Source organism: Leucoraja erinacea, chromosome 30 (assembly GCF_028641065.1).
Source record: "Leucoraja erinacea ecotype New England chromosome 30, Leri_hhj_1, whole genome shotgun sequence".
Lineage (NCBI taxonomy): Eukaryota > Metazoa > Chordata > Chondrichthyes > Rajiformes > Rajidae > Leucoraja > Leucoraja erinaceus.
Window position 1 is genome coordinate 6,213,810 of NC_073406.1, and position 23,877 is coordinate 6,237,686.

Genomic DNA, 23,877 nt, shown 5'->3' on the forward strand with positions numbered 1-23,877 from the left:
ACGATGGAAAAAATATATCCAGTTGAAGTTGGATTAGAGGATGTTGAGCCATCAGACACGTCTGAACTGCTGGCTGGCCCAGGGGAAAGAGTGGCTCACATGCCAACTGCTGGGAAGTCCCTCACTGCTTCTGGTTCAGTGGACTCAGATAAGGAATCTGATGGGACAATTAATGTTGATTATTGTATAAAACTGTTGGACTTGTTCATTGCTGGTTTCTGGACATTTAAGAGTTCATTTTTTTAAAATTTTAAGTGCAGATCATGGCGGAAAGGGTAAGAGTCAATTTAATTAATTTATTTGTGGGGTGTGGACATCACTGCCAATGGCATCATATGTTCTGCACCTCTAACTGCCCCTGAGTTAAAGAGGTGGTTGAGGTCACCTCATTGATAGATCTGGAGTCATGTGTAGGTCAGACTAGATAATCACAAGCACTAATAAACCTATTAGATTTGTTGCACAATCTCATAGTTTCATGAACTATTGAATAGTTTCAATAGTTCCATCCAATGGTTACCATTACCAAGTCTAGATTTTATGAATTTCCAGACATTTAATCAATTTAAATTCTCTAAATGCCACAGTGAGAGTCAAATCTCTGGCTGCTCGTCCAGAAACATAATCATTACACTACCATAGTGATCAGAGAATGAAGGTAATTGGCAAAATGTAATACAAAATAAGCCCTTTTTATGCAGTGAGTAGTTAGGGTCTGGACAGGGGGCAGTCATGGATTTAATCTTGATTTTAAAAGAAGACGCTTGAAAGAAAATGTTCAGGCTAGCCACTTTGGGTGTCGGTAAAATCAGGGAAGTACAGTCATGGGAGGACTGAGCCCTGGAAAGCACCTTCTGGGCAGGTGGATCCTACCACTCAAGTGGATGGTCCACATCGTCAGGTGAGGAGAGAATTTAAAGATGATAGTTTCTTACCTGTTACAAGTCACCCTTTCAGGCTTCAGCCGTTGAGCTAGACCAATGCTATTCTCATGAAAAGGGAACAGTCCTCCAAGGATGTAGTCTCCAGACACCTTGTACTCTGCATTGATTCCATGAACTCCTGATGCCTCGGTTAGAGAAGCCACGGCCAGCAGTAAATGGAAACCCGACAGCGAAATGTAACAAGTCATTTTAACTGACAAAAGGTATCGCAGCAGTAATTGGTCTTTCCCTACTGTGCAAACAGAAAATTCACGACTTTATTTGTGGACATTTTTATCTGTTTTCCTTGTAATCAAATAATTACGTTACCTAATTTGAGGATATTTGCATATATTACACATGCTGAATGATGCTCAACTAACCAATGAATTATATTTCCGGTTAAAAGTAATCCAAGGTCAGTGTTTTTTTATGAACCTGATTCGTAGAAAGGGAAAGGGCACAAACGTTTGATACAAACGTAGAAACAAGAATAGATAAACAAGTCCCTTAGGCAAAGGTTAAACCCACCGATCCAAACTCCAACTTCAACATCAAATCCCTTAGAGCCATCTACCCAGCAAACCCATTAATCCTACCACTGACTTTATGGTGAACATTGTGCCTTCACATCGGAGGATGGTGGTAACAGTGGTGGGGGTGGGGGGGGGGAGACATTTTAATTTGCATATTAACTCTCAGCATTATTGCAACAACCCTGAGTAGCATGGAACCATTTCGAATTTTGGGGGGAGACTGAAAATTCGATTGAATGGTGCCTGAGCAATAATCTTGCCCTCAACATCAGTAAAACCAACGAGCTGATTATTGATTTTAGGAGGGGTAAGCCAACAATCCACAAACCTGTCTTCATTGATAGATGGCATTAGAGTGAGTCAACATGTTTTAAGTTCCTGGGCATGCATATCTCCGAAGATCACCAAGACCTATGCTTCCTTAGAAGGTTGACAAGATTCGGTATGTCAATGTCTATTTTGGACTTTTACAGATACAAGATAGAGAGCATAATGAGTGGTTGCATCATTCCGCTCCCACCATCTGGAAAACGTACATGAGCCTAAAAACTATGATCACCAGGTTCAAGAATAGCTTCCTCTCAACAACCTTCTGGATTTTGAACATTGCACAACATTAACCTCAGCAACTATGAACTTCTATGGGCTATCTTTGTATTAAAAACTTTGGGGGGTTTTGCACTGGTATTAGTTATTAATTTACTGAATTTTAAAAATATATTATATTTTATGTGTATTGCATTTACGGGTCTATTAAGCTGCTGCAAGTAAAATGTCATTGTCCCATTGACCAGACCTATGACAATTAAACAGTCTTGACTTAAATCATGGGACAAGCTGAAGATGAGGAATGGGATCTTTGTGATGATGTGGGGGTGTATGTGCATTAAAGCCAACTTAAGTGAACAGTGAATATTATGGAAATATTATGCAAACAATCATTTGGCTCTTCAGCCATCCCTCACACTGCATTCTTTAAAAGAAATTGAAATGGCAAAATCAGCTTCCTCCAAGCACAGAGAGCTCCATCTCATTTCTGTAGCAAAATGTACTTCCTTTTGCTCCTGTATATTTACTCCACAATAGTGGAACCAATTAGAGTTGTCTCAGAAGGATGCTCGGGAATATTAACCTCACCAGGAGAGTATGTGATTGGGGGCTTGTTTCCTATTCACTCTACCTCACTTGAAGATGTTGACCGATCAGAGCCTGTTGTACCCAGCTGTGAGAAGTAAGTAACAGCTGAATAAAATTATGTGCGTAAAACTCATCCTTGATGAGATATTATAACTATCACACCATGAATACATGCACATGCTCTATTTGTATGTTGCTGGTGTCTTTATATGTAGAGGTTCTTGTGTTTGGCCTGAATGTATTAGGCATGTTATATGTATGATTACAGGTTTTGTTTGTATCAGTCATGTTATATGTATGATTACAGGTTTTGTTTGTATCAATCATGATATATGTAGGATTACAAAGGATACATAGCTCAGAAACAGGCAGTATGTCTGAAGAAGGGTCTCGACCCGAAACGTCACCCATTCCTTCTCTCCAGAGGTGCTGCCTGCCCCGCTGAGTTACTCCAGCATTTTGCGATCTACCTTTGATTTAAACCAGCATCTGCAGTTCTTTCCTACACATGTATTAATAACCAATTATTGCTGTCACCTTTGTTCCATTCCTCCTGTCTTTCCTCAGATCAGCATAATTCCGTCCCATAAATGCTTGTCCTTCTCTCTTTAAATGAATCAATACAATCTGCTTGAACCACTCCCATGTGATACCAAATTCCACATTCTCACCGCCTTTGGTCAAGAAATTCAGAATTTCCTATTGAATGTTTTAGGGATTGTTTTATGGTGATGGCCTCTGGTTAGATTTCCCCCCCAAATTAAATATTCTCTGGGTATTAACATAATTAAAACCTTTCATCATCTTAAAACTTTAGTTGGGTCATTGCTCAAACTTTGCCCAAGAGGATAGCCATCCAGTCACATTGTCCTTTCGTGATATTCTCACCCTCGTATTTCTAGTATCATCTTTGTAAAAATTCTCTGCACTTTCTCCATGATCTCAAAATCATCTTTAAAATATAGAGATTAATACTGCAACCATTACCCTGATCGTGGTTGAATCAAACTTGCGTACAGTTTAAGCCTAACCTCTGACTTTTCAGTTCTATCCAAGTCGAACTTGCCTTTGTTTCTATATTGCTCCACTAACCTCTGGCACAACACATAGTATTGCCTTATTTGGATTTGAAGTATTCATCATGACCTTCTGAAGAACAATTTGGAATGGGTAATAAATGCTGACCTTGTCAGTCATGCCCAATTGCCATGAATTAATAAATTATAAAAATAGAATATTCGAAGTCATCAAGAAAGTTACTGACTGAGAAGTACGGTTGTTTTTTAGATATATTATCGAGGAATAAGTTGCATTCTAGTCAAATGATTTAGATGGTTTATATGTGGTGTAACAAATATCCAAAACTGAATTACAGCTGGGGCATTTCATTGTCATGGTCTAATGAAAGTGTAGATTTAATGGGAATCAACCAACAAGTTGCATGTTTCAAACCATAGAATTCCACATTAATTGTTCTAATTGTTGCTGATTCTAGTCATGATAATATTTTCTACGACTTGTGTTTTTATCTCACTCCTAAGTTTGACATCTGAGGACACACCTTCACCCTACCTGAACTTGCTATCACACTTTCACATCAAGCTGAATTGCCCAGATGGAGACAGTAATGTTTTGACATTGCTGGTCTGGATTTTTCGGAGTTGCATATTGAGTTTGGCAGGTGTCAGCCTCACAATGTGGACGTGTTCCATTGGATTAGGGATAGGAGCAGCTCTCCATCTGAATGTTTTTTTCATATTTCTTGAATCCATGCCATAAATCTCAATAAGTATTGTATCCAGCTGCTGGATGTGGGATCCATGAGGTACCACGGTCTAAGCGGAAGCTCAGAGGGGATAGAGCCTTTTCTGTTGCTGCTCCGGCACTCTGGAACACCTTGCCGTTGCACATCAGACAGGCCCCCTCACTGTCCATCTTCAAATCCACCCTAAAAACTCATTTTTATTCTCTGGCTTTCGACACTGGCTGAGACATTGCTCCTGTTTTTAGTGCTTTTAATGTCTTTTAATTTTTACTGTTTTATAGTCCTTTGTTTTACAGTTTTTAATGGTTTGTAATAACTTCTTGTCCATGAGTTCTCATGTACAGCACTTTGTGGCAACTGCAGTTGTTTAAAGTGCTTTATAAATAAAGTTATTATTATTATATTATTATTATCTCAGGTTAAAACATGGTCAGATATATATTCATTGTTTGGGCAACTCAGGGAAACGTACACTCACCAACTGAGTCTCCCATCCCTTTCCACGCACAACTCTCTTCCTACTTTAAATTTCACTCCTTTCCTTGTCTGACACCCTTTGTCTCCTTTTCACCTCTAACCTTTGTCATTTACGCCACCCATTTGCCAATCAAAAGCCCTCCTCACCCATATTCACCTGTGGCTCGAAGATAGACACAAAAAGCTGGAGTAACTCAGCGGGACAGGCAGCATCTCTGGAGAGAAGGAATGAGTGAGGTTTTGGGGCGAGGTTTTGTCCACCTCTTTTTCAGCTATCTCCCCTCTACACCTATCATTCTGAAGAATAGTCCCAACTTGAAACTGTCTATGCATTCCCTCCACAGATGCTGCCTGATCCGCTGAGTTCCTCCACCATTTTGTGTTTTGTTTAGGAAAATGTCTACTTGATACTCTGAAACATCTGACGACGAGTGGTGTATGTTTATGACTTCGGACCTTTGGTTCCCAAAGCTCCTCAACACAGTGATTTTCCCAACTCATGTCTGTGTTCAACTCATCAGACGAGATAATATACCTATGTTAATCAGGAACATCGTTTTTATTTTCAATGACCTGTCGTTTTTCTGTCTCGCAAGTTTCACTTTCCTATTTTTTGTCCAAATGTCTGACACCTGTGAAAATTACCTACCATGTTATTCTTGAGCTATACAGTAATTTTCTTGCCCGTAAAAGTTTAATTTAAATAAATTATGTCTTCTTAGGTCAATCTTCAAGAAAGACATGTTCATCTATTTCCAAGCAATGAGATTTGCCCTTGAAGAAATTAATAACTCAACTGAGCTGTTGCCAGGCGTTATTCTGGGCTATGATATTGCTGACAGTTGCTCTGAAGTTGTGGACATTCAGACCATGTTCAGATTCCTGTCAGGCAAGCAAGGAACAGAAGTGGAGATATTAAACAATTATACATCCTATCAGCCCAGAGTGATCGCTATTATTGGGCCAGCTTCAAGCGAAATAGCAATTACCATTGCTAGAGTTTCAGGTTTCTTCCTCATTCCTCAGGTAAGTTTCACCATGATTCTTGTTAATGTCTGAGCTGCAATAGATGCAGTTTGCCCAGGTTTCAGTTCTCTTAATTTACCGTAATGCTCAAATTGGCTTTGTTGTCATGGTCTCATTTAAAATCACTGCTGAAGGCTTTCACAAGGATCAGGTCTTCTGAAGATGTTTAAGGCCTCAGTAAACATCCATAAATTATGTTAAAGAAATTAGGTACTGAATGTTTGTACAATTTGTCGGGGTACTTTAGCAAACTATATTGAAGGCCATGATCATATGGATTTCCACCCAATGTCACTGGACAGTTATTGGATCTAGAAATGGTTGATTTTCTTCTGCCCAGGTCATGAGCAGCAAATTCATCACATACCAGAAATGAAATAGGCTGCCCTTGGCAGTGACATCTGTCGACAAGGCTTAAAAGTACTAATGTTATTTATGCAAAACATTCCACTGTATTATATCCAGTTTCATGACTGTATTCACAATACCACAGGTTCCTTGACTCTTCTGACATCCAGTCTTGAATACATTTGTAAATTCTTCCATCTCAACATTTGGACTATGGAAGCTGCTGTCTACAAGATTACATGTTTTATACCTTCTCGATACCTCACCTCTTTTTATGTCTTCTACCTTTGGCTGAGCCAGTAAAGTTCTTTGGTTCCTGTTTAAGCTTTACATCATGCGTTTAAATTCATAAAGCAACCAAGCCTAATCTCTATTTTTATAACAGCTAATGGCCCTGCCTCCTACTACAATCTTAATGACCATATAACCATATAACAATTACAACACGGAAACAGGCCATCTCGGCCCTTCTAGTCCGTGCCGAACACTTAGTCTCACCTAGTTCCATCTACCTGCACTCAGACCATAACCCTCCATTCCTTTCCCGTCCATATACCCATCCAATTTATTTTTAAATGATAAAAACGAACCTGCCTTCACCAGTTCCTCTGGAAGCTCATTCCACACAGCTACCACTCTCTGAGTAAAGACGTACTCTTCTGATGGTAACCTTCCTATCCTTTTACTTTTGTAAATTTTAGGTAATCTCATTGAGTCATAGTCATACAATGCAGAAACAGACCTTTCGCCCAATTTATCCATGCCAACCAAGTACAGCTTATCCCCATTACAGCTTATCCCATTTGCTTGCATTTGGCCCATATCCCCCCAAACCTTTCCTATCCATGTACCTGTCTATGTATCTTTTAAATGTTGTTATTGTACCTCCTCTGGCAGCTTATTCCCTATATCCACGTCCCTCTGAAAAAGTTGCCTCTCAGGCACCTATCACCTTAAACCTATGTTCTCTGTTTCTCCAGAGTGAAAGTCTCTGTGCATTCGCCCTATCAATTCCCCTCACAATTGTATACACCACTATAAGATCACCCTTAGCCTCACACCCTCAAAGGAATAAAATCCTAGCTTCCCCAATCTCCTCCGATGGCTCAGGCCCTCAAGTCCTGGCAACATCATTGTGAATCTTCTCTGCAGTCTTTCCAGCATAATGACATTGTCCCTTTAGTAGTGTTAACAAAACCGAACACAATACTCAGAATGTGGCATCTGCAGTGTTTTGAACAACTATAACTATATTTTTTGTTAGCTATCCTGCTCCAAGCCCAATTTATTCATTCCTACTGTTCATGATAATCTACGTATGTTTATGGTTCCTTAATCAAAAGTTAAATTGTTGTCCTTGGGTTTAAATACTTTAATATCTCATCCTCCATAATCTTGAAAATACCTTCTGTCCCATTACATCCAAACTTCACCATGCTCGAATGTTCTGTTAATCAGATTCTAATTTCTAAAAGACCCCTTTCCTTTACCTCTGCCCTCTACGACCTCCACATGACTCTTATCCTTCCACAGCTTTGTTAAAGTTCACATTTTTGGTCACTCCTGTTATCTCCTTTGATATGGTAATATTGTTCTGATTTGTTTAGGAAGGAACTGCGGATGCTGGTTTACACTGAAGATAGACACAAAAAAACTAGAGTAACTCAGTAGGACAGGCAACATCTCTGGAGAGAAAGAAGGGTCTCGACCCGAAACGTCACCCACTCACCTCTCCAGAGATGCTACCTGTCCTGCTGAGTTACTCTAGCTTGTTCTGATTAGACTAGGTTAACGGTGTATTAAAACATGTGAGATGTTATTGCGGGCAGTACGTTCATCATCTGAACAAGAGGGCAGCTAGGAATCCTAACACTTTTATCAGTAAACCCCATATTATACTTTGGATGGAACGACCTGAAGGAAAGGTGATTTACTCTGGATGAATATATTTCTCAGTGGTGGCACATCTCCGAACCAAAATGGACTTGAACATAAGAATCCCTACTGGGAGAGCAATGCAGCAATATGGGTAGTTGCACTGTCAGATAACTACCTTTCAGGTAAGGCCAATTCTGCCCTCACAGGTGAATATTAAAGATACTATGGCACATAATATGTGATAAAGAGTAAGGGAATTCTTCCTGGTGTTTGTGTCAATTATTGGCAAATCATTTGTTCATTTTTATTCCTTTATTGCTTTTTATGCAATCTTACACAGATTGTCTTACTATGAGTTGACAGTAAATGCACATAAAGATACCTCATTGTTTGTGAAATTCTGCATTAACGTAGGTATTTGTTCCGCTTCTGCAGATTAGCTACCTGGCATCTGGTGAGATTCTGAGTGACAAAATGCGTTTCCCGTCATTTTTCCGGACTATTCCAAGTGACAAGAATCAAGTAGAAGCCATGGCTTTACTGATCCAGGAATTCCATTGGAACTGGATTGCTGTTGTTGGCAGTGACAATGAATATGGACGCAATGGACTAACCAAAGTGGTGGAAATGGCCTCGGCGCTGGGGACGTGCATTGCGTATCAGGGTATCATCTCTACTTCCCCCGAGATTATCAACCAAGTCATTAACAACATCAGCAGCACTGTCAATGTTACAATTCTCTTTTCCAATAAGTTAATAGCACAAGTATTTTTCAGTTTTGTTGTGGCTCAAAATCTTGCTTCCAAAGTGTGGATCGTAAGTGAGGCAATTTCATTATCGGAGGAGATAACAAAAATACCAAGAATTGAGAGTATTGGGACTGTTATCGGCATAGCGGTTAAGGAAGGGGAATTGACACACTTTAAGGAATTCCTAGACAAACCTCTGAACCACATTTACTCAGGGATCGTGCCGGGCCTAAGATTGGGCGAGTGTACCATTAACAGAGGCACCTGTGATCAAGAATGTAATTGGCTGAAGGCTAAGCATTTAAACTCTTCATCACCCAGCCTGGAGAAGAGAATCTCACACAATGTATACTCAGCTGTGTATGCTGTGGCCCATGCATTGCACAATCTACTACAATGTAATGCGACACAGTGTGATAGAACACAAAGCTTCCTCCCATGGCAGGTAGGTGTATGCCCATCCAGTGTGATTCACATTTAGGCAATTAATGGAAATCGGAGAAGCCCTTCGTGCACAACAAACCTGTTTATTAACACATCCATCCCATTCACCCTCATTTATTCCTCAGTTTTATCTTATCCCCATCCCCCCCAACTTTGTTTACTACCCATATTCCTCAATTTCACCTCATCATCTTCCTGAACTTCATCCAATTCTCATATCCCTTACCCAAAATTTCCAACTCTCCAATTTCCCCTTTGTGTAGGAAAGAACTGCAGATGCTGGTTTAAATTTAAGGTAGACACTAAATGCTGGAGTAACTCAGCGGGACAGGCAGCATCTCTGGAGAGAAGGAATGGGTGACGTTTTGGGTCGAGACCCTTCTTCAGACTGGCGTGTTTTTTTTTTGTAAACTAGCATCTGCAGTACCTGTGTCTACATCCTAAAACTGAATGCATAATGAACTCCAAGACATATTTTAAATTTGAATTTTAAGATTTAACTGTGAGCCATTACCTAGCAATTGATCTTAAGACTTGCCCTTGACAAGTAAATCATTAAATCTCAGAATTTGCCCCTAATCTAACCTGAAACGTAATCACAATTAATAAATTTAACATCCAAATGCTCAGCTTTCAATAATTAATTCAACAAAAACATAATTAAATAGATAATCAAACTCAAATAGTAGTAAGGAAAATCAGTCGAGTAGAATTAAAGAATTTGAGCCAAACACCGGTGATATTTAGAATTTCAGTGATGACTGAATGAATTATAAACAATGTCAAACCTACTGGTTGAACTGCCCAGTCTCAATGTTGATATCATGTATTTGCATTCAATTATTTGTGTGACAGTTACTCAGCAGATTAAAGACGGTGAAATTTAACCTTCAAGATTACACTCTCTATTTTGATGAGAACGGAGACCCACCAGTTGGCTATGACATTGTTTCATGGGATTGGACGAGAGTCGGAGTCGACTTTAAGACTATTGGTTCATACATGCCAGCTACAAGAAAGATCAGCATCAATCCATCCTTAATCCAGTGGAATTTGGAAGATAACTTGGTGAGAACGTTGTAAAAACCTAATAATTTTGTTCTTGTGGAACTGTTACGAAACTCCAGAGGAAAAAAACAATGTTTTTGCCTTTGGATGGGGAAGACATCTACCCTGTCTTCCCCTTCCAACCCCACTCCACAGCAAAATTAATTTCTACAATGATAGCTGGGTCTCTTTATGAAGCTTAGAGAGGTCTTGTGTATTTTATCCACCAGATTCCATTTTCTAATTGTTCAACGATGTGTGAACCTGGACAGAAGAAAGTCCCAAGAGGGATTTTTCCTTGCTGCTACAACTGTGAAGATTGTCCCTCTGGAACATTCCTGAATCAAAGTGGTCAGTAAGCCTCTTTATCCGCTATTCCTCACCTAGTTTTTGATTTACTTTTTTCCTTGACCTCATTGGATTGTAAAATATCACACCATTTGCAACTGCTTACCTCTAATAGGAAAATCTGTTCAAAATAGCTTGCATTTCTTCTCTTGCCTCATTGGTTGAGTCAACCAAAGAGACCTTTGGTTTTTATTCAGCCAAGATCCCATTTCTTTCTGCAGAAAACCAACCGCTAGTTAACTCCACATGTGGAGGGAGGGGGGAGGAGAGGAATTTATGGGTTATTAAAATGGAACAAAAACAATTCATTACTATAACTTTGGACCTAGAATTATGTTCAGTAATGCGATGAGAGAATCTTTGTGGGCAATTGGTTGCTTCACACTCTGAAACTGATGAGAAAAGAGTTAAAAATAACATTTTTTTAAATTGGAAGTCTACAAAGTGCCTCTGTTTTTCAGTAGGTGATTGACCTATTAAATCCCCTAAAAGGTTACATGAAAACACAAACTCACTGTGAACAGAAGTCTGCAACTTACTATATTAGCCAAGAATGTGCTGTAGCATATGTCTAGCACCTCTTTAAGATGCTCTGAGGAAAGGTCCTGACCCAAAACGTCATTATCCATGTTCTCCAGCGATATTTCCTAACCCACAGTGTTATTCCAGTATGTGTCTTTTTTCTTTTGTAAACCAGCATCTGCAGTTTCTTGTATCTACCTGTTTAAAGTCTGTCCATCAGGACTAATGTAGCAAATCCTATAGTGGGCAGCTATGAGGTAAACCAAATGTAGTTACCATCTTCAATGAATACCAGAACACTTACCTGTTTACAGTCCAAGGGTAGCTCAACATGTAACCTTCCCCCAATCACTTTTCTTTCATCCTGTTCTTTGTATTCTAGGACTCCCAGAGGACTTTTTTTACCAAGAGTGTATAAGAAAATTTGCTCTATACGTTATTCATGTCTATGAGATAAAGTCTCCCCTGGAAAATCAACATGAGCAAGGCTGAAGTTAAGGATTATAACAGATTTCAACAGTATAAAATTCAAAGAAGTGGTTGACAATATTACTGAAAGGAGTGGGAGTTTTTCAATAAATTGTTAAAGTCAAAGAAAGTGCTGAAGGAACTCAGCTTGTTAGGCAGCATCTGTGGAGGGAATGTACAGATGACTTTTGGCTCGGAAACCCTTCTTCAGGCCAAATAACCTTTGGGTCAAATCCGTTGCTCTGCCATATCCAATGTGCACAGCACAGTTTCTTTAAAGTGGCCTCCATGTGAATTAATCATAATTAAATTTGTTGCAGATCCCTACAGTTGTGTCGATTGTCTCTGGCATCAGTGGTCACCTCCAAGGAGCCATCACTGCATGGAACGGGAGCTAAACTATCTGGAATGGCATGCACCTTTCTCTATATTTCTATTGATGTTGACGAATGGTGGACTTTTGCTGACCATTATCATAGTAATCATCTTTATACTTAATTACAACACTCCAGTTGTCAGGTCTGCTGGTGGCAGAATGTGTTTTCTCATGCTTGCATCAATAATCTGTAGCTTTTCCTGTGCGTTTTTCTACATTGACAAACCAAACAAAGCATCCTGCCAAATAAGACAGATGATTTTCACAGTCAGCTTCAACATCTGCCTGTCTTGTATCTTGGTTAGGTCATTTCAAATTGTCTGTATCTTTAAACTGGCTGCCAAGTTGCCCAAGGCCCACGAATATTGGGTTAAATATAATGGACAGTACATATTCATCTTTTTAAGCACCTTCATCCAAATCATCATTTGCACTGTGTGGATGATTACAGGCCCACCCAGCACTCATGGGCATATCATTACGAAAGCAATTGTCCTGGACTGCAACATTGGTAACACCATTGGCTTCTCTCTCAGTTTTCTTTACACTGTTTTTCTAACAGTAGCATGTTTCATCTTTGCTTATATGGGAAGAGACCTACCAAAAAATTACAATGAGGCTAAGTTCATTGCCTTCAGTATGATGATCTGTTTTGTGTATTACATTCTGTATATGACATCAATGGTCACCCCCAATCAGGAAAGGTACACCTCATACATACAGACTTTCCTAACTGTCACTAGTGCCTTTAGTATTGCTCTGGGCTATTTTGTTCCAAAATGTTACATCATTTTGTTTATGCCGCAGAATAACACCATGGTTTATTTCCAATCCTGCATTCAGGATTACACGAAGAGGCAGAATGATGCAAATTAAATTGCTTCAGTCCCTCACCTGGTCCTCTAGCTGTTAGTGTTTACAGTGTAGCAGAAAGAAGTGCAACATGTCATTCTTCCCTTGGATTCTATAGGACCCTTCTTTTTATGTTCAATCTTGACTTTGTCAAGCATCCTGCTAAAATCCATGCATGCTACACAGTAACACTGTTTGTCACCTTTAAAAAAATCTGATGTTCTTAGAGAGGACTCCTTTCTTTAAAATAATACCCCTTAAAATTCTACTACTTTAACCATTTCTTTGGTCAAATATCTCCTCTTGGCTCAGTATCGGTTTTTTTTCCCCTGTCCAAATGAAACATGTTGGTATCTTCTTTTGTTGAAGGTTCTACAGTAGTTCAGATGCAAAGTACTGCAGATGCTGGAAATGAATGGTATTTCCTGCCATAGTAGAGAATTAGGCCTGAAATTCAAATCTGCACTGTGATAACAAGGAAGTTTGAGACATGCTGATAATATTGTTACAGCTATGTGCCACCTTGTTAAGATTCTCAATTGTTTCATTTGCAGTGACTGATTTCAGTAATTTAAGTTGTGTTGGATCTCTGCAATTCATGGAAAATATGTGTGAAAAAATAAAACAAGACATGTTGCATTTTATTATTTAAAGGGGGTGATTCTTCATGAAGTGTAGAATCCCAAATTCAACACTTGCTTCCCACTGTTGTTGGGATAACTTCATTATTGCAAGATTAGAGAACACTAATTCTGCTTCATTACAGAAAGATCAGGCAGCGTCTGTGGAAGGGAAATGGACAGAAAGTGTTTTGAGTGGGACCCTTTTTCAGACTGGACAGTCACAATTTTCGGGTTCAGCTTTTTCTGTAAACAATCTAGATACTGGGATTTATGAAGCTTATGTTAAGCCTTCTGAGTTTTAAGCATGCGGTAGTGCAACCACTGCTTAAGAAACCTGGCCTGGATCAATCTGTTCTGGCCAATTTTAGACCCATCTCGAAATTGCCTTTTATTTCTAAATTACTGGAGAGAGTTGTTTATGCTCAGCTAAAACTATTCCTGGAGGAGCATGATATTCGGGAGATCTTCCAGTCTGGATTTAAAACCATGCACAGCACGGAGTCAGCATTGCTAAGGGTTTTTAACGATATCCTCCTGGCTAATGATTCTGGGGATTGTGTGGTTCTTGTCCTGCTGGACTTGTCTGCCGCCTTTGATACGGTGGACCATAATATCTTATTATCTCGGCTACAGCAGTTAGTGGGCATCTGCGACAGTGCCCTGGGATGGTTCAGGTCCTATCTGGCGGGCAGAACCATGTGTGTTAGCCTTGCTGGGTTTGAATCCTCTTCCGCTCCCCTGTCATATGGGGTTCCACAGGGTTCGATTCTGGGGCCCCTGCTTTTCTCGCTGTACATACTTCCTCTGGGTTCCATCCTTAGAAAGCATGGCATCTCCTTCCACTGTTATGCAGATGATACCCAGCTTTATTTGCCGCTGAGGGGGGAAGATGCCTTTTCTGTAAATCGCTTCTGTCTTGTTTTGATGACATTAAGTCCTGGTTGGCCCTAAACTTTCTTGGATTTAATGAAAAGAAGACAGAGGTGATTTTATTTGATCCCAATGGCTGCCGTGAACCTCCATTTGTTGATTTAGGTCCATTGTCAAGGTACGTGAAGCCAACAGTTGTGAACCTGGGTTTTAGGATGGACAGTGACTTTAAATTAGATCGCCAAATATGCGCGGTGGTTAAGTCCAGCTTCTTTCACCTAAGGAAGCTGGCGAAGGTGAAGCCCATTCTCGAGCGGCAGCATTTTGAGACAGTAATCCATGCCTTTATTACATCTAGGCTGGATTACTGTAACGCGCTCTATTTTGGTGTTGCTCGTTCTTCACTGGCTCGTCTCCAGTTGGTTCAGAATGCTGCTGCTCGCCTTTTAACAGGGACTCGAAAGAGGGAGCACATATCGCCTATTCTGGCCTCCCTACACTGGCTCCCGGTGCACTTTCGGGTTCATTTTAAGTTACTGTTATTTGTTTTTAAATCTCTGAATGGGCTCGCCCCGCCTTACCTCTCTGAGCTGCTCCACCCATACACTCCTGCCCGGTCCCTCAGGTCAGCTGGTCAGCTGCTCCTGGAGGTACCGAGGTCTAGTCGGAGGCTCAGAGGGGATAGAGCCTTCTCTGTTGCTGCTCCGGCACTCTGGAACACCCTGCCGCTGCACATCAGACAGGCCCCCTCACTGTCCATCTTCAAATCCAGTGTTAAAACGCATTTGTACTCCCTGGCTTTTGACCATGCCTGAGGCTTTGCTTCTGTTTGTGGTGTTTTTTGATGTTTCTTTATTTTACATGTCTTTTCCTACTATTTCTTTTGATTGTTATTTTTGGTGTGTATTAACTTTTTTGTCAATGATTAGTGATGTACAGCACTTTGTTGCAGCTATGTTTGTTTTTAAAGTGCTCTATAAATAAAATTATTATTATTATTATTATTATTATTATTCTTGGTTTATGAGCAGGCAGAAAGGAGTGGCATGTCTTGGCATCAAGTACCACACAGATATTGTCGGCCGAAGGGCCTGCACTGTACTTTTCTATGTTCTAAAACTAAGAATCACTGATGAGCCCCAACACACAAATGTGGTCCATCACACAGGGCAGATGGGAAAGAGCTGAAAAAAATTACAAAGTAGTATCTTCAACGTCACCAATCCATGTTCTCCATCCGCTGAGTTACTCCAGCACTTTGTCATTATTTTGTAATCCAGCACCTGCATTTCCTTGTTTATTCGTAACTTAAATGTATTCAGTGAGCAGAAATCCACTCCAAGCCTGTAGTGTTTCCTTTGGAATCTCAGTCAAGATATTTGCCGGAATGGCCATGTGTCCAGTGCATGACTTCATAGCATCTACATGCTCATCTACTTGCCAAAATATGTTGCAAATACTCAGTAAGACTCATAAAGCAAGCAGTACCCAGTGAGGCTTTTCACCGTATCTAATCTACACTCAAATCAATGGACATGGGGGATGGATCTTTTCATCCATGTATTTAACATGGCAGTCCTTAATATCTAGGTTTTACATAAGAACAGCCTGGATTGGAGGGCTTGAGTTATAAGAAGATAATGGGTAGGCTTGGGTCTGTTTTCCCTTGAGCAAAGCGGTGACGTGATAAAGGTATATAAAATAATGACAGGCATAGGTAAGAAAGATAGCTAGTCTGTTTCTCACGATAGACGTGTCTAAAACTAGAGGGCATAGCTTTAAGGTGAAAGGTTTAAATGGGATCTGAGGGGTAAATTTGTCATACAAAGGAAAACTTAGTATCTCAAATGAATGACCAGAGGATGTGGTGGAGGGAGAAAATAATAACAGCTTTTAAGAGGCATTTGGACATGTACTTAAAAGAAGGCCATAAAGAATATGGAATTAATCTAGGTAAACATGTTTAGTCAATTGAATTAGTAGGAATGATGGTTGGCACAGACACAGTGGCCCGAATGGCCTGTTACTATGCTGCACAATTCTATGACTCTAACACAGTGAGATGTACTGGAAAATAAATCAGTGCACTCCATTTCCAATAAGAATCAACTTCAGAGAGCAGGACCAAATCGTAATGAATGTCGAGCACCTGCAGACAACAGGACCTCAACCAAAATGAGAGCACCTTCGAGAGAGGAAGGAAGCTGAATGCATTTACCATTTCAAGTTTAATGGAAATGTTTTTTTTTGTGTGTTAGATTTATGTGGGCCTAGCTGCAAGACATGGTTGGTTGCTTGTAACTTTAAAGATGTTTTTGACTTTATTTGCTCAGTGGTTAATTAGTAGCTATAACTACATGCAATATATTACAGTGTTTACATTTCAGCTATACAGTAATTAAATTTCCCAGGAATGAACCATTGGGACTTTCTTGCACTTTACACTATTATGTCCAAGGCCAAGTTACCCATATTTCCATATAGTGCAGGGGTGGGCATACAGCCCACCCTCTATGCCAGCCCAGAGCAATCTCACCAGTGGCATCTCCCCACTTTTTTCCCTGTAATCTGCTGTATTTCCATACCTAGCAATTCCTCCAACACTAGTGCTGTATTTCCATACCTAGCAATTCCTCCAACACTAGTTTTCTATGGTAAAATCCCACTGTACATTCTGTATGTGGGAGGACCCAGAGTCCCAAGGAGGAAGTTTGTACTTTCCATGGAGTTTGTACTAGTATCTTTGGTTTGTACAGTCTACCTATGACCACGTGGGCTTTCTCCGGGTGCTCTGGTTTCCTCCCACTCCAAAGGTACACTGGCTTCCTGAGATGTAAACTTGTCTCTAATGCGTGTAGGTTAGTGTATTATTGGTGGTCTTTGATCGTCGAGGACTCAGTGGGTCAAAGGACCTGTTTCTGTATCTCTAAAGTCTAAAGGAAACCTGCGCGCCACAGCTGGAGCGTGCAAACTCCACGGAGAAGGCAGGTCAATTGGGGATACGCAACAGCATTACGGTCTGAGGGTCACGCTGCCGAGATGTCAAATTCACCATGCAGAGAGTAGTAAGAGAATCATTAAAGGAAAAATATATGAGAATAGGAATGAGAGTGTGTGTTAAGAAATTATTTGAATATCAGAACGATCATGACTCGAGGTAGGATGGGCGAGAGTAACGGCGGTCAATATCAACATTCGACGCCCAATTATGATGAGAATAAAAATTAAAGTGGGTTTAAGGACGACTGAGCCCGCCACAGGCCACATGCCGTTGTCCGGGCTGTGTGGACCAGTGGCGCGCGCTCGATGCTTGTTCACTCGCAGCCTCCGCGGTTCCCGCCCACCGGCCTCACGCGACCTGACGGTTGGCGTTTGAAGCTTCCAAGCGTCGATCGATGAGGCCGCGGGGATGTCGGTCGCTCCACGGTTGACTTTTGAGAGAATCGTCGTCTAAAACGAGTTTTGGCCGTCAATGCAAAAAAGGAGGACATCGATAATGTGTAGACATTCGTTGAAAAGTGACCACTAACATTCGCACTGTCCACATGACCCTGTCCAAGAATCGTCACACATCTTCTTGACGGCCTGTCTGTGCCATTGATCATCATCATTGTCGACGTTAACCACCGTCAGCATCCTGGGGAGTCACATTTATTTGGAAATTAACGGGACCATCATCAAGAATGCTATGATTTTTAAAGCAAGTCAGAGATCACCAGTCTTGAAAGAATTTCCACTCTTCACATGGTACATAAGGACTGTAAAGGAACACTACACGCTTGTTTCCCCAAAACCAACAGAACTCAAAAAGTCATCAAGGACAAAGCTATTTACTAGACTGGCAATTTGTCCAACGCCTAAAACATTAACTCCCACCAAGGTACAGTGGCCACATTGTGTGTGCACATGTACAAAATGTAGCAGCAAAAGACCATTGCTCTACCATATCTCCCAACCCCACAACCAAGTTACTGGTCTGTAAAATAAGGAAGAATCCAATCTACTTCAAAAGAACCAGCGTTCTCTTACATTGAAGGGAATAACATGAAGCTGAAATAAAGAGGTGTGAAAATGTAAGTTATTAAATGAAGTGAGCTACAAGGGGGTGGTGAGAGCAGCAAGAATTTTCATTTAAACCAAATCAGGAATCACTTGCACTGAGTCAAGGTCTATACTCATCTTTGTCTCACTGAAATATACCTCTGCTGAGATTTATGAAATATCATCTTCTATGATTACCACTGCAACTACAATTTTAACCTGTAATCTATCCCAGATTAATGTGTCCAATATGACCAATTAGCGTTTTGAAGAAAACATTTAGCTCTTATGTATTTTACTGAATGGCATATTACAAAACATCAGTTTCTTGTGTATGGCCATCAGAAATGGTTTAGATTGTAAATCTTGCCTTCCACGAATAGTTATGCAACCCTGATTTAAACTGAGAAACCAAATCTGGGTTGCATCAAGATAGCAAGAGTGTGTGTGCTCTGTCACCAAATTGTGTGGACCATTTCCACAGAGGAACAAATCCTGAGGTCAATCATCACGAGAAATTAAAACAAAGTGCCATGTTTTCTGAATTACCAAATCATGGGACCACAAGCTCTAATTCAGGGACCACCTATGCCAAGGATCCTGAGATCATTTCGACTAACAGACCAAATTCACAACCACTTACATTCTTAGTCAAAATCTATATACTGTATATTTGCTGCAACCTAATCTTGGAAATGCTTATTTTCTGAAGCTAAATTTGGGAACCAAACTCAAAGAGTTAATCCAGGGATTATGTTAATTATGACCAAATGCTGGATCATTTATGCTCTTGAGACTTTATCTAGGAACCACAAATATTCTAAGGTACACAATTATGTACAAAATTGTGGGCCGAAGGGCCCGTTCCTGTGCTGCACTGGTTTAGAAATTATGAGAAGCTTAGAAAGTGAGACATTTCCTTAGCAGAGGAGTCAATAACTAGGTTATAAATTCATAAGTGATAAAAAGTAGAAATAAGCCATTTGGCCCATCAAGTCTACTCCAACATTCAATCATGGCTGATCTATCTCCCTCCTAACCCTTCTCCTGCCTTCTCCCATAACATCTGACACCTGTACTAATCAAGAATCTGTCTATAACTGCCTTAAAAATATACACTGACAGCCTCCACAGCCTTCTGTGGTAAAGAATTCCACGTATTCAACCACCCTCTGTCTAAAGAAATTTCTCTTCCTCTCCTTCCTAAAAGAACGTCCTTTCATTCTGAGGCTATGACCTCTAATCCTCGACTCTCCCACAAGTGGAAATATCCTCTCCACATCCACTATCCAAGCTTTTCACTATTCTGTTTGTTTCAATGAGCCCCCCCTCATTCTTCTAAACTCCAGCGAGTACAGGCCCCAAACGGTCATCGGATAACCTACTCATTTATGGGATCATTCTTGTAAACCTCCTCTGGATCCTCTCCAGAGCCAGTACATCCTTCCTCAGATATGTTGCCCAAAATTGTTCACAATATTCCAAATGTGGCCTTACCAGCGCCTTATAGAGCCTCAGCATTATATCCCTTTTTTGTATACAAGCCCCCTTGAAACAAATGCTTGCATTTAGTTTGCTTTCTTTAGTAACGATTCAACTTGCAGGTTAACTATTTGGGAATCCTGCACCAGCACTCCCAAGTCCCTTTGCACCTCTGATTTCTGGATTCTCTCCCCATTTAGAAAATAGTCTACGCCTTTATTCCTACTACCAAAATACATGCCTCCGCACTTATTCCATCTGCCACTTCTCTGCCCACTCTCCAACCTGTCCAAGTCCCTCTGCAGAGTCTCTGCTTTCTCTACACAACCCGCCCTTCCACCTATTTCCGTATCATCCGCAAACGTGGCCACAAAGCCTTCAATCCCCTTGTCCAAATCAGTAATATACAACGTGAAGAGTAGCTTCCCCAGCACCGACCCCTGCGGAATAATAACTAGAGCAATTGGTAGTAAGATTAGAGGGAGTTGAGTACATCCCAATTCTGCTCGTAACATGGATGACTTCATATTTTTCACAACGTATTTTAATTACTATGTCCTATTCATTTAGCTTCACCAAATCCCATTGTTGACCTCTCTGCACCCTCTTTCTAACATAACTAGCCATCATTGTATTATCAGCCAGTTTGGATATAGTTTTTCATATCGCCTAAACCATTGATGTAGAAAGTCAACAGCTGGGCCCAGCTCTACGCCTTAGTTGCAACTTCCCAGTCTGAAAATTGTTCTGTTTTTTCTGCACTCTGATTTCTTTCTGTTAATCAGCTCAAAATCTATGCCATTGTCTTTTCCCCAATTCCAGGTGCTCTTATTTTGTTTAATATCCTCCTTGCTACCTTATCAAAGGTCTTTTGAAAGTTCATATAAAGTATATGTTCACTGGTTTACCCCTTATCTATTCTGCAAGTTCTAATCTAAAAAACATGATATCCCTTTCATAAATTCTTGTTGAATCTGGCCATTCCTATGTTTTCTAAAATTCCACGTACAACTTAATAATAGCTTATAGCATTTTACCCACTAATGATGTCAGGCTAACTGGTCTGTAGTTCCGTAGTTTAACTCTCCTTTGTTAAATAGTGGGGAATATTGACAAATTTGATCTCCCCACATATTTGATTTCGAGGTAGTATGTAGGTACAGGAATCATCAATATTGTCTCCATTATCAATCGGATAATAATTTACAAAATCTTGAAGAAAACTAGAAATAGGATCATTTTATTTAACACTAAAGATTACAGATGTAGCAGTTGTATGACCCTGGAAGGTGCTCTCATTTTCTCCCCTGCAGCTTTCCTCATCATTGTGGAGAATCCAAAAGTAATGTTGTCCTGGTTTGCATTCTACTCTGACCATCACTTGATAGCCACCCTGCATGTCTCTAACTTGCCATTGCTGTACAAAACAGGATCCCAGACATAGCCCTTGCTTTGGGTTGTAAAAATGAGAATCTGCTCTATATGATCGCCAATTGAACCTTATGGATCTACTGTAGGTTTCCATGAATTCTGACTTTTTTTTGACTGAGAATCGTGTTCATGTAGATATTTTTAATGCTGTACAATTTTGTAAAGATTAAGTTGTTGTGGACAAGATGCAGATACTGGACAGTAGGGGATGCTGCAATATCACAAAGCAGAAAATGTCTAACCAGTAGAATTCACCTTCCCATTCCCATACTGATCTGCCTGTCCTTAACCTCCTCCATTCAATATGATCATGGCTGATCATCCAAAATCAGCACCCCGTTCCTGCTTTCTCCCCATATCCCTTGATTCCGTTACCCTAAGAGCTATATCTAACTCTCTCTTGAATGCATCCAGTGAACTGGCCTCCATCACCCTCTGTGACAGAGAATTCCAGATTCATAACTCTCTGGGTGAAAACTTTTCTCCTCATCTCAGTCCTAAATGGCCTACACCATATTCTTAAATGGTGACCTCTGGTTCTGGACTCCCCCAACATCAGGAATCTGTATCTAGCCTATCCAATCCCTTAAGAATTTTACGTTTCTATAAGATCCCTTCTCTTCCTTCTAAATTCCAGTGAATATAAGCCCAGTCGATCCATTCTTTCAACATATGTCAGTCCTGCCATCCCGGGGATTAACCTGGTGAATCTATGCTGCACTCCCTCAATAGCAAGAATGTCCTTCCTCAAATGAGGAGACCGAAACTGCACACAATACTCCAGGTGTGGTCTCACCAGGGCCCTATACAACTGCTGTAGGACCTTCTTGCTCCTACACTCAAATCCTCTCGCTATGAAGGCCAACAAGCCATTTGCTTTCTTCACTGCCTGCTGTACCTGCATGCTTACTTTCAGTGATTGATGTACAAGGACACCAAGGTCTCATTACACCACCTCTTTTCCTAATCTGACACCATTCAGATAATAATCTGCCTTCTTGTTCTTGCCACCAAAGTGGATAACCGCACATTTATCCACATTATACTGCATCTGCCATGCATCTGCCCACTCACCCAACCTCGCCCTGCAGCCTCATAGCATCCGCCTTGCAGCTCACACTGCCACCCAGCTTTGCGTCATCCGCAAACAATATGCATGTAACTCCAAGGTTGATCCATAGATGTGTCATGGTTTTGCTTGTTGACTTAGACTTATACTGAAAGTCCTAGCATGGTAACAGGCTCTTTGGCCCACATCATCAGTGGCCCAATAAGCCCTATCTAAGCTCGTCTCTTTATTCATGTTTGGCCCACATTCCTCCAAATATTTCCAATTCATGTACCTGCCCAAATGTTGTTATTGTACCTGCCTCAAATACTTCCTCTGGCAGGTTCCATGTACTCACCAGGCTCTGTATGAAAAACCTTCCACTCAGGTTCCATTAAATCTTTCCTCTCTCAGTTTAAACCTATGCTCTCTAGTTCGTGATTCCTCTACCCTGGTAAAACAACTGTGCATTCTATCTATTGCCGTCATGATTTTATACACTTCTATATGATTACCCCTGCTCTGCAACACTCACCAGGGCCCTACGGTTCACTGTAAAGGTGCTGCCATGTCTGACTTAAACTTTGTTTGCCATTCCTTGGCCCACTTGCTCAGCTGATCAAGATCCTGTTGTAATTTTTGATAACCATATTCACTGTCCACAATACCATCTAGTGTCATCTGCAAATTTGCCAATCTCATCCATATTGTTGATATAGATGACAAACAGCAATAGTCAAAAGGCTTCTAGTCCAGCACACCCTGCTTCCTACCATTAAGCCAAATTCTGTATCCAGTTAGTTCTGCCTGGATCTGTGCAATTTATCCTTCTAGAACAGACTATAATGCGAAACCGTATCAAAAGGCTTGCTGAAGTCCATATAAGAGCATGTCTTATATGTCCCTGCCCTCATCAACCTTCATGAGTACTTCTTCAAAAAATTCAAATCAAATTCATGAAACATGATCTTCCATGCATAAAACCATACTTACTAAAATTAATCAACCCCTGTATTTCCAAATGAATGTATATCTTTTCCCTCAAAATCCTCAAGAGAACAACTGGATCCTCTTCTTCCCACTCCAAATCCCTCTGTAATCCTCATGAGATTCCCATAACCATGATGTTGGTTAGGCAACACAGCTTTCAGGGCTATACGTGCCTACACAGAACTACTTCTAAGCTGAATTCCCATCTGATAAAACTCTTGATAATCAGTATCAGTTTTTTTTTGCAGAAATCCTGAATCCAATGGTTGAACATCTGGTTCACTCCTTAGTCTGCTTGTGTATTTTCAATTTCCTTTAGACTCACTGAAAAATGTGTTTTACTACTGTGCATCAAGTAAAATATAAGTATATTTGGGTATTAACAGGAATAGCAATCAATAATCCTGAAAATCTGTCAGTCCATGTGCTAGGGATATTTATTGGAATATCAGAATTTTACTCTACTTACCAAATTCCTGATGTTTTCTTCACTTGA

The 23,877-nt window shown here is 40.4% G+C and overlaps 3 protein-coding genes across 3 annotated transcripts in view; 2 read left to right on the forward strand and 1 right to left on the reverse strand.

The window, feature by feature from the left end:
* Nucleotides 1–1,141, reverse strand: part of LOC129711395 (taste receptor type 1 member 3-like) — a 9,885-nt gene extending 8,744 nt beyond the window's left edge. Inside the window, exon 1 of the mRNA XM_055659004.1 lies at nucleotides 1–1,141. This exon is cut by the window's left edge and continues 415 nt beyond it. The gene's annotated coding sequence lies outside the window, so the exon portion shown is untranslated.
* A 3,655-nt stretch (nucleotides 1,142–4,796) lies between these two features.
* Nucleotides 4,797–9,329, forward strand: LOC129711396 (taste receptor type 1 member 3-like). Its single transcript, XM_055659005.1, has 2 exons — nucleotides 4,797–5,864; nucleotides 8,526–9,329. Exons 1-2 carry the CDS (start codon nucleotides 5,580–5,582, stop codon nucleotides 9,318–9,320), a joined length of 1,080 nt encoding a protein of 359 aa, XP_055514980.1. The 5' UTR covers nucleotides 4,797–5,579; the 3' UTR covers nucleotides 9,321–9,329.
* An 893-nt stretch (nucleotides 9,330–10,222) lies between these two features.
* LOC129711397 (taste receptor type 1 member 2-like) lies at nucleotides 10,223–13,805 on the forward strand. The gene is made up of 3 exons (XM_055659006.1): nucleotides 10,223–10,351; nucleotides 10,561–10,681; nucleotides 11,890–13,805. The coding sequence occupies exons 1-3, from the start codon at nucleotides 10,286–10,288 to the stop codon at nucleotides 12,918–12,920; spliced, it is 1,218 nt and encodes a 405-aa protein (XP_055514981.1). The 5' UTR covers nucleotides 10,223–10,285; the 3' UTR covers nucleotides 12,921–13,805.
* The last annotated feature ends 10,072 nt before the right edge of the window (nucleotides 13,806–23,877 follow it).

Excerpts from the sequence above, each read along its gene's own strand:
- LOC129711396 (XM_055659005.1), top strand. The coding sequence starts at position 5,580 with ATGTTCATCTATTTCCAAGCAATGAGATTTGCCCTTGAAGAAATTAAT. Across the intron at positions 5,865-8,525 it reads GTTTCTTCCTCATTCCTCAG|ATTAGCTACCTGGCATCTGG; the intron begins GTAAGTTTCACC and ends CCGCTTCTGCAG.
- LOC129711397 (XM_055659006.1), top strand. The coding sequence starts at position 10,286 with ATGCCAGCTACAAGAAAGATCAGCATCAATCCATCCTTAATCCAGTGG. Across the intron at positions 10,352-10,560 it reads GGAATTTGGAAGATAACTTG|ATTCCATTTTCTAATTGTTC; the intron begins GTGAGAACGTTG and ends TTTATCCACCAG. Across the intron at positions 10,682-11,889 it reads AACATTCCTGAATCAAAGTG|CTTTGGGTCAAATCCGTTGC; the intron begins GTCAGTAAGCCT and ends AGGCCAAATAAC.